Source organism: Hyperoodon ampullatus (genome assembly GCF_949752795.1).
Source record: "Hyperoodon ampullatus genome assembly, chromosome: 9".
Classification (NCBI taxonomy): domain Eukaryota; kingdom Metazoa; phylum Chordata; class Mammalia; order Artiodactyla; family Ziphiidae; genus Hyperoodon; species Hyperoodon ampullatus.
This window is the reverse complement of record NC_136922.1, coordinates 71,543,110-71,561,951: the sequence shown is the minus strand read 5'-3', so window position 1 is coordinate 71,561,951 and position 18,842 is coordinate 71,543,110. Positions and strand designations below refer to the sequence as shown.

Below are 18,842 nucleotides of genomic sequence, written 5' to 3'. Positions count from 1 at the left end.
TACAATTTTTGTATCTTCTTCTTCGATTGATCCCTTGATCATTATGTAGTGTTCTTCTTTGTCTCTTGTAATAGTCTTTATTTTAAAATCTATTTTTTCTCATATGAGATCTGCTACTCCAGCTTTCTTTTGATTTCCATTTGCATTGAATATCTTTTTCCATCCCCTTACTTTCAGTCTGTATGTGTCCCTAGATCTGTAGTGGGTCTCTTGCAGACCACATATGTACAGGTCTTGTTTTTGTATCTATTCAGCCAGTCTTTGTCTTTTGATTGGAGCATTTAATCCATGTACATTTAGGGTAGTTATCGATATGTATGTTCCTATTACCATTTTCTTAATTGTTTTGGGTTTGTTATTGTAAGTCTTTTCCTTTTCTTGTGTTTCCTGCCTAGAGAAGTTCCTTTAGCTTTTGTTGTAAAGCTTGTTTGATGGTGCTGAATTCTCTTAGCTTTTGCTTATCTCTAAAGGTTTTAATTTCTCCATCGAGTCTGAATGAGATCCTTACTGGGTAATCTTGGTTGTAGGTTTTTTCCTTTCATCACTAAATATGTCCTGCCACTCCCTTCAGGCTTGCAGACTGTCTCTGAAAGATCAGCTGTTAACCTTATGGGGATTCCCTTGTATGTTAATTGTTGCTTTTCCCTCGCTGCTTTTAATTTTTTTCTTTGTATTTAATTTTTGATAGTTTGATTAATATGTGTCTTGGGGTGTTTCTCCTTGGATTTATCCTATATGGGACTCTCTGCACTTCCTGGACTTGAATGAATATTTCCTTACCCATATTAGGGAAGTTTTCAACTATAATCTCTTCAAGTATTTCCTCAGTCCCTTTTTTTTCTCTACTTCTTCTGGTACTCCTATAATTCAAATGTTGGTGCATTTAATGTTGTGTCAGAGGTCTCTGAGATTGTCCTCAATTCTTTTCATTCTTTTTTGTTTATTCTGCTCTGCAGTAGTTATTTCCACTATTTTATCTTCCAGGTCACTTATCCGTTCTTCTGCCTCCATTATTCTGCTATTGATTCCTTCTAGAGAATTTTTAATTTCATTTATTGTGTTGTTCTTCATTGTTTGTTTGCCCTTTCGTTCTTCTAGGTCCTTGTTAAACATTTCTTGTATTTTCTCCATTCTCTTTCCAAGAATTTGTATCATCTTTACTATAATTACTCTGAATTCTTTGTCAGGTAGACTGCCTATTTCCTCTTCATTTGTTTGGTCTGATGGGTTTTACCTTCTTCATCTGCTGTGTATTTCTCTGTCTTCTCATTTTGTTTAACGTACTGTCTTTGAGGTCTTCGTTTCACAGGCTGCAGGTTCGTAGTTCCTGTTGTTTTTGGTGTCTGCTCCCAGTGGTTGAGGTTGGTTCAGTGGGTTGTGTAGGCTTCTTGGTGGAGGGGAGTGGTGCCTGTGTTCAGGTGGATAAGGCTGGGTCTTGTCTTTCTTGTGGGCAGGACCACATCCGGTGGTGTGTTTTGGGGTGTCTCTGAACTTATTATGATTTTAGGCAGCCTGTCTACTAATGGGTGGCTTTGTGTTCCTGTCTTGCTATTTGTTTGGCATAGGGCGTCCAGCACTGTAGGTTGGTGGTCGTTGACTGGAGCTGGTTCTTAGTGTTGAGACAGAGATCTCTGTGAGAGCTCTCGCCAATTGATATAATGTGGGCCTGGGAGGTCTCTGGTGGTCCAGTGTCTTCAACTTGGCTCTTCCATCTCAGAGGCTGAGGCCTGACACCCAGCCAGAGCACCAAGACCCTATCAGCCACACAGCTCAGAAGAAAAGGGAGGGAGGGAGGGAAATAAATAAATAAATAAATAAATAAAATAAAGTTATTAAAATAGAAAAAAATTATTAAAAATAAAAAAGGTAATTAAAAAAAGGAGAAAGAACGAAGGGAGCAGCGATACCAAAAAACAAATCCTCCAATGATAACAAGTGCTAAAAACTATACTAAAAGAAAAACAAAAAACAGTCAGTCAGAACCCTAGGACACATGGCAAAAGCAATGCTATAGAGACAAATCACAGAAAGAAACATACACATACACACTCACAAAAAGAAAAAAAGGAAATGAAAATAATTATATTTATATATAAAATTTAAAAAGGACGAGAGCAGCCAAATCAGTAAAGAAATCTACCAGTGATAATAAGCTCTAAATACTAAACTAAGATAAACATAAAACCAGAAACAGATGCAGAAAGCAAACTCCAAGTCTACAGTTGCTCCCAAAGTCCACCGCCTCAATTTTGGGATGATTCATTGTCTATTCAGGTATTCCAGAGATACAGGGTACATCAAGTTGACTGTGGATACTTAATCCGCTGCTCCTGAGGCTGCTGGGAGATATTTCCCTTTCTCTTCTTTGTTCGCACAGCTCCTGGGGTTCAGCTTTGAATTTGGCCCCGCCTCTGCATGTAGGTCGCCTGAGGGCGTCTTTTGGGAGGTCTGAGGTCTTCTGCCAGCATTCAAGAGGTGTTCTGTAGGAGTTGTTCCACGTGTAGATGTAATTTTGATGTATTTGTGGGGAGGAAGGTGATCTCCATGTCTTACTCCTTCGCCATCTTGAAGGCGTCCCCAGCTTCAGTCTACTTGAAAGCAGTGGCCTCTAAAATCTCAGCAATGGCAGCAAGAGAAGAATCCTCTGAGATCTCCTCTCTGAAAAGTAGGACACCATGCCGTGTGTCGTTGCAGCATACGGGGAAATCCATGGGTGACATCAAAGTGTCCTTTGTGACTCAGGGGTCTGTCTGTCAAGCCAAACAGCCGTCATGAACAGCACCATCCTCTTCTGAAAAGTCCTGCATCCAGGCTTCAAATGCAGAGCTCCATCAGAAGGATCCTGAGTGCCCCCAAAATCCCGCCTGGCTTCAGCCCCAGTGACCTCTCTGAACCTGTTCCCTGTCTTCAGAACACAGTCAGAGTTAGCACTCAGTTTTGCTGAGAGAATAAGTGCATGTAAAATGCCTGGCTCCGAGCCCACTGAAACCAAGCAGCACCCACTGGGACTCCTGGACACAAAAGTATTTTTACATTTCTTAAAGGTTTTATTAGTGGGCACATGTCATTTAAAAACATTAAAATCTTCATTTTGAAAAAGTAAAAATGAGAAGAGACAGAAAGTTAGACTTAGCTTTGTTTTATACCATTTAATTTTGGAGATTGATCTAACTAAAGGCCATTCTTCTGTCATAAAATCTTGACAGTATTGTTAATGATAAGGTTTTGAAGAAACATTAATTGCCTCAGATCTTTATAAACCATATTCCATGTCATTCATTGACAGGTACTGTCTATGAAATCTAAGGTTGATGAAAGACAGAAAAAATGCTTTTAAATAAAGTGTCCTTAACTCCTTCTTGTAGATATGACACAGAGAATAACTGTGGCTCATAGTAGACTATTTAGATTTAAAATCTACTTGCTCCTTGTGTAAGGTATTAGTTTGAAAGACTCAATCCTGTGGTGAGCCAAGAAAAAAGCTGCTGTGTTGAAGACTGTTTAATAGCTTAATTTGGGCCTAAAATTTGTGAAAAAGATAGTTTCCCTCTGTGACAATAGCTGGACTCCTCTTCTGAGTGTGTTTTAAGGAAATGGTTCTCACAGAGGTAACAGTCAGTAGTGTGGCAAGGACCTGGACTCATCCTTTATGGCAGGAGCTAAAGAATTCTAAGAGCAAAGCTCCCTTTCAAGGTCGTTTTCACCTTTACATGATTGATAATAAGTTTGGAGGGGTGTTCAATGGAGATAAACTCTGAAATCTACAAAAATCTGAATGTTACAGCTTTAGGAAGGTAAGTGAAAGAACTTGATTAGTCAGCATTAAAGATTTTGTGCTTCCAGAGTCCCTTTTCAGCTCTCAGAACATCAGTAATATCTCCAAGTGTTTGATGGCTAAACCCAAAACCTGTCTTTGGAATTGCTAACTTGCTAGTAACAGTATTTAATCTTACTAAGTTCTGTTATTTTGCTGCATTCCGGTAGGATTGTTGTCTTCCTTAACTTTGTAGGGATATTTTTGGCTACCCGCCGCCAGCTACCTGCTGGAAAGCAAGTTAAGAAAAGAGATTGAAATAATGAGCTTAAGATAATTCATTTTCCAAAAGTCAAGTCTCTTTAGGAGAATAATGTGAGAATCCAAAGAAGGAGGATAGTAAGTTAATAGCTGTGCACTCAAGTCTCCATTCTGACTTATTCCAGTGAAGGATTTTTAGTTCTTAGAAGTACATTCTAAAATACCATCAGGGGCTTCCCTGGTGGCGCAGTGGTTAAGAATCCGCCTACCAATGCAGGGGACACGGGTTCGAGCCCTGGTCCAGGAAGATCCCACATGCCACAGAGCAACTAAGCCCGTGCGCCACAACTACTGAGCCTGTGCTCCGCAGCAAGAGAAGCCACTGCAATGAGAAGCCCGTGCACCACAACCAAGAGTAGCCCCCACTTGCCACAAGGAGAGAAAGCCCTTGCGCAGCAATGAAGACCCAGTACGGCCAAAAATAAATAAATAAATAAATTAATTAAAAATAAAATAAAATAACATCAGGTCTAGGATGTATGCATAAACAAATAATAATAATAATACAATCTACCTTTAAAGAAATTGGAGTTTTGCAAATTCATTACTGTTGATTAACACCACTATGGCTCAAGTGACCCAACTCAGCCAGCCTGGTGTTTTGCTCGGTAGAGAATCTGATCCCTTAGAGTGGGATCTATTGCTTCTGAGCAAGAGAAGGGCCAAATAAGAAGTCAGCTAAATAGAGGATGATCATGTTTCCTGGTTGGAAAGGGATTAAGTTAATGTATGGCCTAGATTGCAAGAGTCTTTTATGAGTTTGTTTATTTCACTTTTGCTCCCTAAAAGTTTGTTCATAAACCCTTTGTGGCTCATATTTTTTCCCTGCAACTTTTCAGTTTCTTATGCTATATCCCAGTTCCTCACCTCGTCCATGGAAGTCCAGCACAGCCCCATCTTTGAGGTAGATTTCTCAGATTGAGTTGCTCTCCACTTACCCTTTCCTAGAGTATGTTTATATTTATAAGTAAAATGAAAAAAATGAGAGGAACCTGAAAAATTCAGATAGACTGATAGGTTTGTCACCCATCTTGCTGTCCAGAGAACTCTGCATGCTGCTCCAACTATTTTGAAAGAGACGCCCCTGTAACCATGATCAGTAGATCTTAGACAAGCCCGAAACACATCTGTCCACCGTGGGCTTGGGCATAGGAGAATCGATCATATAACCCTTGTTTTATTACACACTGTGAGAGAAATTAAATAGTAAACACCTGCAAAATTAAATTAAAAAGTAGATAACCTGGTAAGTTTAGCATGAAGGCATGCCAAACTGAACACAGAAGCTGAACAGGAAAAAAAAAAAAAAAAAAAAGGCTAAGGGGCTTCCCTGGTGGCACAGTGGTTGAGAGTCTGCCTGCCGATGCAGGGGACACGGGTTCGTGCCCCGGTCTGGGAGGATCCCACGTGCCGCGGAGCGGCTGGGCCCATGAGCCATGGCCCATGAGCCTGCGCGTCCGGAGCCTGTGCTCCGCAGCGGGAGAGGCCACAACAGTGAGAGGCCCGCGTATCACAACCCCCCCCCCCAAAAAAAACAAACAAACAAAAAAGGCTAAGATGGGGAAATTCCCTGGTGGTCCAGTGGTTAGGACTCTGCACTTCCACTGCAGGGGGCATAGATTCGATCCCTGGCCAGGGAACTGAGATCCCACATGCCGCACAGCAAGGCCAAAAAAAAAAAAAAGTCTAAGATAATTTCATAAGTGGCCTTGGTCTTAACACTGAAGGCTACTAATGTGACGTGCAGGAAGGCCTTTCATTCTGCCTCAACTGAACCCTTGGCTCTCCTGCTGAGAGAGCTTTCTGTGTGGCCTCTGGAGTAGAGAGGGCTCATCTTCTGAAGCCTTGTGCCTAGTGTCTGGACGTCTCTAAATGCCCCAGTGCCTTTAAAGATACTGGTTTTCCACCCTCTTGTAAAGAGCTTCCCTGCCCTCCATAAGGCTCATTCCATACAGTGCTGCAACTTTCTACCCGTCCTAGTTACTGCCTTCTACCTGTATAGATATTCCTGGCCAGCAAGGAAGAGGGGAGGATGGGGTGGTGGGTGGCTGTTTCCTTTCCCACAGTCAGCCTAGCCCCTAGTTCAAAGTTGTCTCCTCCTTTTGGTTGACCTGTCCAGTGCCCTCTCCTCTTATTTCTTGGTCACCTCAACTCCAGCGACCTTCATTTGTGTTCTGCTTCACTGTGGTCTCTCTCTTGGCCATCCTTCCAGCCAGCAGGACCTCCCGTGTGTGCTAAATAAATAACTGGATGCCTGCATGCATGGGTGCACGGATGGATGCATGCATGGATGAATGAGATCATCCAGAGCCACTTCTAATCAAAAATCGTAAATTCTTGATATCCTGACCACAACCTTTCAACCTTCCAATTTTCTATTAATACTATACCTATTTTTCAGTCTTATTCTCCTCCAATAAACCCCACCTGACTTCACTTTCTTCTTTTTATTATTCAGACTCTCCCTTGATCTTTAGTTCTGCGCTACCTGCACGGGAAGTGAAAACCAGCCCTAGATCAGTGTGTCGACATTGCCGCCTCCCTCTACTCCTCCTTAGGTGGTTAAACATTAATTAGTGGAGGGAACGATACAGTTCCTATAGGTTAGCGTCAGCCTGATGGGTATAGAAGCAGGACCATCCACGCTGCAGGCCAACTCATCAGCTCCCGCTCTCAGTCCCCACAAGAGCTATCGACAAGATTGTGCCATTCTGCCTACCTCACCACTTCCCGTGTCCTTAACGGAGAAAACCGAAGCCATCAGACAGGAACTTCCTTAACTTCCTGTGTTCTCTCCTGTGCCATCTGCAAACTGATCTGCATCCTTCCCTTCCTTCCTGCTTCCTGTCTCAGGGGATGGGGCAAGACTCCTTCCCTCCAAGGCTGATTCTTCCACCTGCTTCCCTCAGGATCTTCCTCCCTCCTAAGTCCCCTGGGACCTTGCTCCTCTCAATGTCCGCTTTTGCTCCTGCAGCTATGTTTCCTCTCTTCTGGCAGTAGTCTCAGAGTTTTTAACATGCTCAAGCCTTTTTCTTTAAAGACAAACAAAAGTGTAATAGCTACCACACTGCCTCTTCCCTTCCCATCTCAGCCACCTGCAGGACAGGCCAGTCTTCACTCACTGTCTCTGCTTCCCGCCACTCTCTTCCATTTGTTCCTCAGGCTATTTCTGTCCCTGCAGCTCAAATGAGGTTTCTCCCTTGAGGTCACTAACACCAACGCGGGGGCCAACACTACTGGACCCTTTCTAAATCTTTCCTTATTTGACTTCCCCGTAGCATGAAACACTATTGATTACCCTTCTTGAAAATCCCGTATTCCATGGTCTGTCCGACGGTGTTCACCTTAGTTTCATCCTTCTCCTTTGAGTACTCTTCTCTCTTCTCTGCATCTTTTTTTTTTTTCTTTTTTTTTTTGCGGTACACGGGCCTCTCACTGCTGTGGTCTCTCCCGTTGCGGAGCACAGGCTCCGGACGCGCAGGCCCAGCAGCCATGGCTCAGGGGCCCAGCTGCTCTGCGGCATGTGGGATCTTCCCGGACCGGGGCACGAACCCGTGTCCCCTGCATCAGCAGGCAGACTCTCAACCACTGCGCCACCAGGGAAGCCCTGCATCTTTTTTTTTTTAATTTTACTGAAGTATAATTGATTTACAATGTTGTATTAATTTCTGCTCTACAGCATGGTGACTCAGCTATACACACAGATATTCTTTTTCATGTTCTTTTCTATTACGGTTTATCACAGGATATTGAATATAGTTCCCTGTGCTATATAGTCAGACCTTGTTGTGTATCCATCCTATATATACATATTAGTTAAATCTTATCTGCATCTTAAATGTTGGTGCTATCGTGGATTTAATCCTTGGACACCATCTCATGCACTTCCGTGGGTTAACCTGCCGCATCTCTGCTGCTGACAGCCAGCGCTGGGCTTGTAGCCCAGAACTTTTACCAGCCTACTGAACATCTTCAGTTCGGTTCACCAGAGATGCCTCAAACTCAGCTTGTGCAAAACTGAGTTCTTTATGGCATCTCCATCCTCCTGCGGTGAACAGAACGCTGCAGTTTTTCTTGACTTCTCACACTCACCCCCATATCTAAATGCTTGGTTTCACGACCAGTCAGTGCCACCTCCTTGGTAGTGCTTTAATCTAGGGAATTTAAACGAGGTGTCAGAATCACCTTGAGTTTTTCTTATTTAAGATGCTTATGGTAGTCCCAAGGCTTTCTTGCTACTGAAAAGAATCATGGCCTTTAGCCACACTAAACTACATATAGCTGTCTGACTACACCTGTACTTTTATTTTTTTTTTTTTTTTTTTTTTTTTTTTTTTTTTTTTTGCGGTAGGCGGGCCTCTCACTGTTGTGGCCTCTCCCCTTGCGGAGCACAGGCTCCGGAGCACAGGCTCAGTGGCCATGGCTCACGGGCCCAGCCGCTCCGCGGCATGTGGGATCTTCCCAGACCGGGGCACGAACCCGTGTCCCCTGCATCGGCAGGCGGACTCTCAACCACTGCGCCACCAGGGAAGCCCTACACCTGTACTTTTAAAAACAGTTGTTTTTTAAGTTATTTTAGACTCACAGAAGAGTTGCAAAAATAGTACAGAAAATTCCCATATACCCTTCACCCAACTTCTCCTTATGTTAACGTCTTACATAACCATAGCACATTTATTGAAACTAAATTAACCTTGGTATAATACTGTTAACACAAAACTTATTTAGATTTCACAAGTTTTTCCAGTAATGTCATTTTTCTAGTCTAGGATCTAATCCAGGATCCCACATTGCATTTAGTTGCCGTATCTCCATAATCTTATATATGTACTTTTTTCCCCCAGTGTCTTTCTATGTATCGTTTCTTCCACATAACCTGCCTTTCTCTCCCTTGCCTGCCTGGAGAGCCTTACTGAGGTCAGATAGCCTCTTTCCCATAAGGTTTCCTCTCCCTTTCCTGGCAGAGCTGGAATCCAGGGATCTTTGTCACAGCTTTGCAATCAGTATTAACAGATGAATGCAGAGGTCAGGCATGTAATGCCCTCACAGACAGGGACTGTGTTTATTTCCTTGTTACATTCCTTATACCGAATTAAAGGACTGTCAAATAGTAGGACTTTAATAAATGTTTAATAATGACATTAAGGATGACTATTCATATTGAATGAATCCCCAGAAGAAGGTATTTTGCTGCCACAACTGGTTCGATTAACTGGCAATATATCGTTTCAACTGGATTGTCTAAATTACTATAGTTTTTCATGTAATTCTCTACTTCCTGCAAATTACAGGCCCCTTAATTTGATTAATATACTGTGAATCTCTGTACCAGGGTATTTCTGAAGAAATTTTTAATTTATTTCTCTCAATCACATAGCTTGCATTATTGCAGATACCATGTTTCTGGAAGAGTGTCTATGACTGACCATTGCATCTCTTTCTTGTGCCTAGGACAGTGGTCAAAAAGTAGCCTGGGGTGTGATGCAACATTCAGTGCTGTACCAACTGATTTTAATTCTGGACAAAGAAATAGACTGTGACCATGCTATATAATCTCACAGAAGACAGAGGCTACTCCTGCTGGCACATAGCCTGCATTTTAACTCTTCTGTAAGAATCTGAGGGAACACATCCCTCCTGTCAGATCTGATTCGTCTCGAGTAAAGCAAAGGGCTGGCTTTCTCCTCCCTCTTCTCTAATTTGTAATAAATTAACTTCATGCCATTTTAAAATGACTTGCACAGATCCCAGCCTATCAAAGCAAACACAGAGAATTGTCCTTTGCTATGACAATGACATAGTTTTGTTCCCACAATCCAGTAGCAGCCTCAAGACACTGTGGTCATGTTGCCTTGTCTCTCCTAGAAAGAATGGCTCAGTTAATCGTTCCCTCATCTCTCTGTCATCATACATCTACCGTAACGCCAGGAAGACTTTAGCAGTGTCTGTGTCTGTCGCAAGAGGACAGGGAGGACAGTTCGTCTTATTCTCGTATCCATATTGCCTTGTTCCGTGCCTGCCCTGGATTTGATGAAAAAAATCGTCCCTATGCCAAAACCAAATCAGTTGTGTTCCAAGTGTTCCCCAGAATACAAGTGATCCATATTTAACCCCTCATGTAGTGTAGGGGTGTGACTGGATTCCACTGTGGTGACAAAACCATCTATCCACTACATACAGTGTAATTTTGTGCAAAACTGCAGTTTCTTGGTGTCGAGCCTACATTGCTCAGATTCGCAGGCCTTCAGACACCCAGCCACAACTCCTTTGTACTGTTTTTCCAATTAAAACACAGGCAGTGCCATGCTGTCCTTTACCAGCTTCATTTCCGTGACTTCATTAACTCTTAGCCCTTCACGTGGAAGGAGATTGCTCATTCCTGTTTGTTTTCTCCCATGCATGCTGTGGTTCTCACAGTGCAGACCCTTCTCCTACCTGGCAGAAGAGCACTTGAGGAACTGACTCCTGACTCTTGCTCACTCCCTGGCTTCTGCTGGTGAGCTGTGTATTTCCTCTTAAGAGTCTGGACAACCTTTTTGGATTAAACCCCTGCTGACCACTGCCCCTGCCTTACAGGCCTATCTTCTGGAACCCATGTCTGTTCTTCACTGATCTTCAACCTCATTTCTCTTCCATAAATCCTCTCTCATCAAGTGACTGAACGAATGGTCTCTGTCTCATCTGTTGTGTTTCCAGTCTCCCATGTCATGCCTTCTCTGCTCCTACCTGCCCCTCTTCCCCACTGCATCCAGATCACGTGATCCCTTTTGCTCCCTGAGTGGTTTCAGAACGTCAACTAGCCATTTCACTGTAGGACTCATAGCCATTTCATGTATGAAACTATTTCAGATTCACAGATCACTCTAAGCTCTCTCCCAGGGTGTCTTCCACAAACATACCTCTTTTTTTTTGAAAAATGAACTTTTGGGGGGTCTTTCTTAGACATTCCCACCATTCAGTATGTTATCTATAAATTGATACATTTTAAATTTGTTACAGCAAAACCCAAAACCTGGTTTAAACAAGAGTCATTGGAAGAGTCAATGGAAGAGTCATTGTAGTCATAACTACTGTGTCGTATAGTAGTTGTAAGCACAAACTTTGGTTCAGATCCTGGCTCTGATAGTTACTAATACTGTGATATTGAGCAAATCACATAAGCTCCCCAGGTTACAATGTCCTGCCTCATAGGATTATTATCAGAATAAGAAAATACACACAGAGCGCTTAGCCTAAACAGTGATTGCTTGGATTGCCTTTAAAAGCTCCAGTGTTGTGTGATGTGTTCTGGGTGCATGCTGAAAACCTCAGAGGACAAGAAAAGATAGGCCATGAGATTTTTCTCTGCAGGCCACTTAAGTTCTTTGGAAATAGATTAAAACTCTAACCCCATACCTAGCATATGGCCTTGACTCCTACTGGACAAAAAAAACAGCTCTGAACTCTTGGTAAATATTATAGTAAAGGGCTCACAGAGACCAAAGTGTAATTATGTACTTTTCTTTACTGAATTTAGGGGTAGAATTCCTACCCACCCACCCCCCACTTGCTCCCCACACCAACAGCAACACACACAGCACACACATATGCACACCAGTATTGTTGGTGCAAGGTCTTCAGATAACTTTTGTGTCCAGAGTAATGTTTGTATTAGTTACTGTATTTTGCATTGAGTAAGGGTGATAGAGTTTAGCTGTAAGAAGCTCTCAAGGTGTCACATCTCGGAATCAGAGAGACTCCGATGCTGAGGTCTTGGTCCCCCAGGCTGGGAGAGAAGTGCAGTGAACTAGAAAAGGTGACACTGACCTGGCCACAGTGACTGGCCCCGGTGAAGGCAGCCAAGGCTTCTATTTACAGTGCCCGCTATGGACACGACACAGCAGTGACTGATCCCTGACTGCCAGTTGAACTACATGAGCTCAGCAAGCAGGAATTCTAAGAGGCTTCCAGAAGTGCTCAAGAGCAGGCAGTTAGTTAGCTGGGGGGAAGGGGGTTAAGAGATCTATCTATAGAGGCAGGATTTCTGTGAACAGATGGAACATACCAGACCAGGGCATACTCCAGCTTCTGGGGAGGAGGTCTGGAAATAGCTAGACAGTGTCTAGACTGGGTTTGCATGAGACTTCAGTCCCAATAGGAGGTATGGTTCGACAAATGGAACATAAGTCAGGCTGGGGATGGCAGACCACAGCATGTTTCTGACCCCACAGACCAGATCCAGGCAGGAAATAGGTCCAGTATGGGTTGCTGTGACTCAAGTTATAGCTTGCTGTGCTCCAAGCCCTGATACCAAGAACAGGATTGAGGAGAGGGGACAGTGACCCCAAGTTCCAGAACATCACTTTGCCTAAGCACTTTTTCTCAGGAAAGCATCTGAAGTGTTCACTTTATAATTATTCTTTAAACTATATATGCATTCTTCTGTCTAAATGAAATATCTTGCAGTAATAAAAGAAAGCATTTGGAGTCATACCATGAGAAGAGAGTTATGGAGGCTGTTTATTGTGTTTATTGGTCCTCCCGTTACTGGACACGTGTGCTGGGAAGAACATCTTGTAATATTCTGATTCTGTTTCTCTCAACTTGTTAGAGAGGTCTTTCTTAAAGATTTATTATTAAAAATTTTTTGTAAATCACACAAAGTAGTCTAGAAAACCAGAGGGATTCTGTGCTTAATTTCCTGCCTGTTCCCAAGACACTAGCCTTGAAAATATTTAAAGAAATAAGGTTCCTAAGTTTATACTCAAAATAAGCTAAGCTATACCATCTCTGTATCTGTTACAATATTTTTTCTCAGAATTTTAATATAAAATCACCTTCATTACAAAAGCAGTATATAGATAAATAAAAACACCAGACTGTCATTACCCAAACAATGTTAACTGTTAACCCCTTAGTGTATATCTTTCTGAATGTTTTTCTGTATGGACTTCGTTTACCCAAATGATACATATTTTTAATAGACTTTTTAAAAGAGCAATTTTATTCTGAATCCTGCCTTCTCTGTAACTTACTCAGATCTTTAATAAAATACTTTTAAAAGCCAAAAAATAAAAGAGCAATTTTAGTGTACAGAAAAGTTGTGAGTAAAGTACAGAGATTTCCCTTCCACCCATTGCCTCCACACATACAGAGCCTCCCCCATTAGCAACATCACTCACCAGAATGGTACATTTTTTACCAAGGGTGAACCGACATTGACACATCATCATCATCCAAAGTCCATAGTTTACTGTAGGGTTCACTCTTGGTTTTGTATATTCTGTGGGTTTGGACAAATGTATAGTGACATGTATCCATCATGATAATATCATACTACCTTAGAAAAATCTGTGCTCTGCCTGTTCATCCTTTCTCCTACTCCCAAAACCCCTGGCAACCACTGATCTTTTTTACTGTCTCCATAGTTTTGCCCTTTCTAGAATGTCACATAGTTGGAATCATACAGTATGTAGCCTTTTCAGATTGGCTTCTTTCACTTACTGATATGCATCAAGGTTCCTCCATGTCTTTTCATGGCTTCGTAGCTCACTTCTTTTTAACACCGAGTGGTATTCCATTTTCTGGATGTACCACAGTTTATCTGTTCATGTACTGAAGGATATCTAGATTGCTTCATTATATATATTTTTTTTAATTTCCTTTTTTCAGTTAATGACGTTTCCAATCATTAATTTTTTTTTAATCTCGTCTAGAACTTAGTCAATGTATACATTTAAAAAAAAAATCCTTTTCAGCAAGTTTGTCCAAATCCAGGACCATTACATTGTATCTGGCTGTCTATCTCTTAAGTGTTGTTTAATCTAGAACAATCCTTTTTTTCACAAAACTTGACTTGAAGAGACAAAGCCAAGCATCCTACTGGCTTGTAATGGTAATGTGCTGCCTTCTGGCTTTGTCTGGTTGCTTCCCCCTAACATTCAGCATGTTGCTCTGTCCCTCGTATTTCCTGTGAAGTAGAAGTTGAACCTGTAGGTGTAACAGATTCAGGTTCCACAGCTTTGTAAGAACACGTTGCGGATGATGATGTGTTTCTTTGCGTTGCCCTGCGTTAGAGGGCTGACAACCCAGTCCCCCTACGGGCAGTTACATCTGTCGTCAGGCCAGTAGGAGGTAACCTGTGTGGCATCATATGAATGTTCATTTCCTCATCAACAGTTTTCCTGCTGGTTTTAGCACTTAGCGACAATCAGTGACTAAAATAAGAATTACACTAGGAATATGAAACTGTATTTTTTAAAACCTGTAATTCCTTTTACATTTGTTGGCTGGCATTTTCTGTAGAGACTTCTCAACATAGTGAAGCTATTAGATTATCCTGAAATACAGAGTCCTTTAATTGCCAGTTTTCAAAGTAAGGAGTTGTTTAATATCCGCCTCAGAGGAGATGTGGGAAGAATGTAAGCCCTTTTTTTAAATGTGATGGTCACTGCAGTATGATTTCTTGAGCACTTCCAATGTATCAGCCTCTATGATAAAGGCCTTATGTGATCTAATTCTTATGACGGCACAATGAGGTTTTAGAGAGAGAACGGAAATCACAAGAGGTTAAACAACTTGATACAGTTACTTGTGTGGGAAGTAACAGAGATAGGATTCAAACCCAAATGGGTCTGAGTCCAAAATCCGTGTGTAATTCCTCTTAGACATTTTTGTTGCATTTTACTTAAAAGCCAAATTCTATTTGTAATAATATTTGGAATAGTTCCCAGTTCATAAACACTAGAGATGGATATCATGCTTAATAATTCTCATGAGGTCTCTTCTCTCCCCTATCCCATTTTTTAAAATATTCTTTACAGTGCGAAGAAAACACAAATCTTCAGGATACTACCCGCTACCTCAAACTTCCTTTTTCCAAGGGCATTCTCCTTGGGAATAATAATCAAGCCATGAAGGCCACGAAGGAGTCTTTTTGGATAACATCTTTTCTCTGTTCCACAAAACTCACACAAAATGGTAATGTATAATACTGTTTTATTTGAAAGCCCTTGTATTTAAGTATTCATGTGAATTTTGATAGGATATTCAGTAAACATCGATGTTATGTATAATAACTTTGCACTAGAAAAAATGTTGATCTTTCTGTTTGTGATTTCCAATAATATGAAAACAGTTGTGACCCAATGATCTCTTAAATGCATGTAGTTTAAGTACTATAGAATTATCCCAGTATTGGAACCCAAGTACACAACTCTTCAAAATAAACCATCAAACCCAGCTGCTTTAAAAAAAAAAAAAAAAAAGACCAGGATTACCACCACCTTAATCTCTCTTGCTTTATAGCTCCATAGATAGTGCTAATTGCAGACTTTAGAGTGAAGGCTGTTTTTTGTTTAATTAGATGGATATTGCTTTTCTATTCTACCATTACTTTTTATGTCAGTGATTGTTTAGCAAGTTATGATTAATAAAGCAAGTTCTTCTCCTTGGCAAACTGTCGTGAAAACATTGTCTATAATGAAGGAAGAAAATTAAACATTTTTGAGTTCTTCATGGTTGCCATGTAAGCCTTCTGGAAAGCATCCTGAATGTCATATTAATAAAATCAGATTCATTATGTTGAAGAGAATCACTTCATAATAAGGCACAGCTCTTCCTTGACTTAGGATTGGGTTACATCCCGATAAACCCATGGTAACTTGAATAAGGTAAGTAGAATATGCATTTATTACACCTAACCTACAAAACATCATAGCTTAGCCTAGCCTACATTAAACATGCCCAGAACACTTACATTAGCTTACAACTGGGCAAAATTATCTAACACAAAGCCTATTTTATAATAGTGTTGGATATCTCATGTAATTTATTGGATACTGTACTGAAAGTGAAAAACAGAATGGTTGTATAGGTACAGAATGGTTGTAACTGGTGTTGGTTGTTTACCTTCGAGATCACATGGCTGTCTGGGAGCTGGGGCTCAATGCCCAGCATCGCAAGAGGGTATTGTACCTGTGTTAGCATGTGGCTAACCCAGGAAAATGGCAAAACTCAAAATTCGAAGTATGGTTTCTAAATGATTTCGTATCACTTTCACACCTGTGTAAAGTCAAAAAATCTTAAGTCAAACCATCCTAAGTCAGGGCCCTGTATTGTGAGTCAAAAAACGCTCCTGTGCTTAAACTTTTGTAAGTGTTATTCATTCTTTCTTCTGTGTCACATAGTAAGAAATATATTTCTTTTCTTAGAACATGGAATGAGAAAAGAAGCAAATTGTGGCATTGTTATAATGACCACTTTTAAGATAGCACTCAATTTGTCATGCATTGCTACTGTATTTATGTAGACGTTGGCAAATGGCAAATGATTCTTTCACATTCATCTTTGGTTTTGTTTCTCCCCTTCCAAAAGTATTTTTGGGAAATATTTTTAAAAATCAACTACATAATTCATTTTTAGTAAATCTGATTGAAAGTAGCTATTGCCGAGTTATGTCATTATACCAGACTTTATCAGTATTCAGTGGTTAATGATTTTATTTAAATAAAACCTTCATTGACAGAACTCTATAATGACTATAAAGCATTTACCTCAGGCATTTTTTGTGGGAACAGTCTAACCCCATGGAGGTTATGAAGATAATAAAATCAACATGTTAGTGACTCCCTTCGGTGGAATTTTTATTCATCCCATGTGGATTAGTTGTGTGTCTGTTATAGAGTCTAAGTTCACATTTAACTGATTGTCTCCATTAGACTATTTTCAGCTTGTCTTAGTTATCTGTTGCTGCTGTAGTGATTACTGTAAACTTATTGGCTTAAAGCAACAATAATTTATTATCTTACAATTTTGGAGGTCAAAAGTCTGCAGTCAGTTTCATGGGGCCTAAATCAAGGAAGGTGTCGGCAGGGCCACATTCCCTCTGAAATCTCTTGGAGAGAATCCTTTTACTTACCTTTTCTAGCTTCTGGGAACCACCTGCATTCCTTGGCTCCTGGCCCCTTTCTCCATCTTCAAAGCCAGCAGCATAGCATCTTCAAATCTCTCTGACTCTAACCGTCTTCCATCTTTTAGGAACCCCTGTGATTAGAGTGGGCCCACCAAATCATCCAGGATAATACCCCTATTTAAAAGATCCTTAACTTAATCACAGCTGTAAAATCTCTTTTGCCATGTAAGATAAACGTATTCACAGGTTCCAGGGATTAGAATACGGACATCTTTGGGGACCATTATTCTGCCAATGACACAAATCTAACAATAGATTATCTGCCATCAAAATATTCGGCCCTGCGTCCTTCATTTTTTCTAGTTCTAGGGTTTAGGATATTAGAATTGTGAACATAAGACAGAGGGAACAAAATCCTGATAATTAGAAGCTGCTACTTTGTAAAAGCAGAGAACATTTTCACGTAAATAAACTATTCATGAAACCATTATATTAAACATCTCACTATATGGAAGGCAATGCTTGACTCATTGTTGAAGGCTAATAAGTGCTTAATTATCATTTTGACATTGATTAACCTTGTCAGTGTAAGACAGCTCAAAATGAAGCAGGAAATGAATAGTGTGTTTCAGACATGGGAAGGAGGAAGGAAGTTAGTTGAGCTTTCTGAAATTTACATGCTAGACACATGTCTCTGTGTAGAAGTAATCCAGTTCCAAATTGGAATTAAATTGCTTTGTATTCATTTTACTTGACTTGGAAAGTTTACAGATCCCATTACCATTACAATTGGGCATTTAGTAAGTGATGTGGTCTCTAGGAACAGTTTCCTAGAGCAGATTTGCATTTCAGGGTTTCTAAAGTGTGTCTGCACACTCTCTGTGTTCCAATGTCATTCTTAGATAGCATACCGAGGTCAGAGCACTCAGCTAGACGTCTGTGATTGCCAAATCAAGTAGATATTTTAAGCTTCTTAAAAGTGGGGATCAGAAAAGGAATTACTTTACTTGTTTGTCAGCTTCCTTGGACTGTTAAACACAACTGTTTAAAAAGTTATGAGAAAATAAAAGCAGTGCTTAAATTAAGTCTAACGTTTGTGCAGGTACTGACTGCCCCACGTCCCTTTCCTCCCCCCAGTGATGGGTGGTTTATTCAGTCTTTTCCTGAGATTGGGATTAAAAAAAACAAAAGTAGAGATCATGCCATCTACCTATTTTATAGCTCTTGGTAGATTAGGCATACAGTCAGTATACACGTAAATGATAATTGAATGGAATGTATAAAATTCACATTTTTCAGTAGTAGGTCCTAGCTCCAAATTTGCAACTAATGTATCTTCAAATGGCTAAAATAGAGGCGTAAGAGATGACAATTTTAACTTGATTCTGAGTTCTTGGCATACATGAATTTTTTTAAGTATTTAAATTCTTTATTTTAATTCTGTAACAATGACATTTTGCTAAGGAAAAAAAAATGTTTCCTCACACAGCAGATCTTAAAATAGGCTTTTGAGGAAAATATCTTATAATATATAGAAATTAAAAGATAACAATAATGAGAGGGCTGGCATACATGATTAATTATGTCCAGACGGACATACTACTTTCCTCTTGGCTCCACTGGGAGCAGTCTCAAAATTCCTCAGACTTCTCACAGGAAAGGTGAACAGCCCCATCCTGATCTGATTGTCTGGACCACTGTCATCTGTTGCCCGGCTCTGCTGATGACAGTCCTATTCCTGGTCCCCCACTGCTGCTTCTGGTGATGCCACTTTGCAGCCAGTAGAGCTGCCTCCTTCCCCTGCACACCCTTCCCCACAAGGTGGGCAGCACCCTGCACGCCTCTGTAACAGCCTCACTCTAAAGGGCAGGGAAA

General features: G+C 40.9%; 1 protein-coding gene across 2 annotated transcripts in view; it reads left to right on the top strand.

Annotated features, from left to right (window-relative positions):
* The window catches only part of DOCK4 (dedicator of cytokinesis 4), a gene marked incomplete at its 5' end in the record, with an annotated part of 498,756 nt that overhangs the window by 332,300 nt on the left and 147,614 nt on the right, over nt 1-18,842 (top strand). For both annotated transcript variants that reach the window (XM_079712023.1, XM_079712022.1), the window contains one exon: nt 14,878-15,034. In XM_079712023.1, the coding sequence (XP_079568149.1) occupies nt 14,878-15,034 (157 nt within the window). The remainder of the gene's footprint in view (nt 1-14,877; nt 15,035-18,842) is intronic.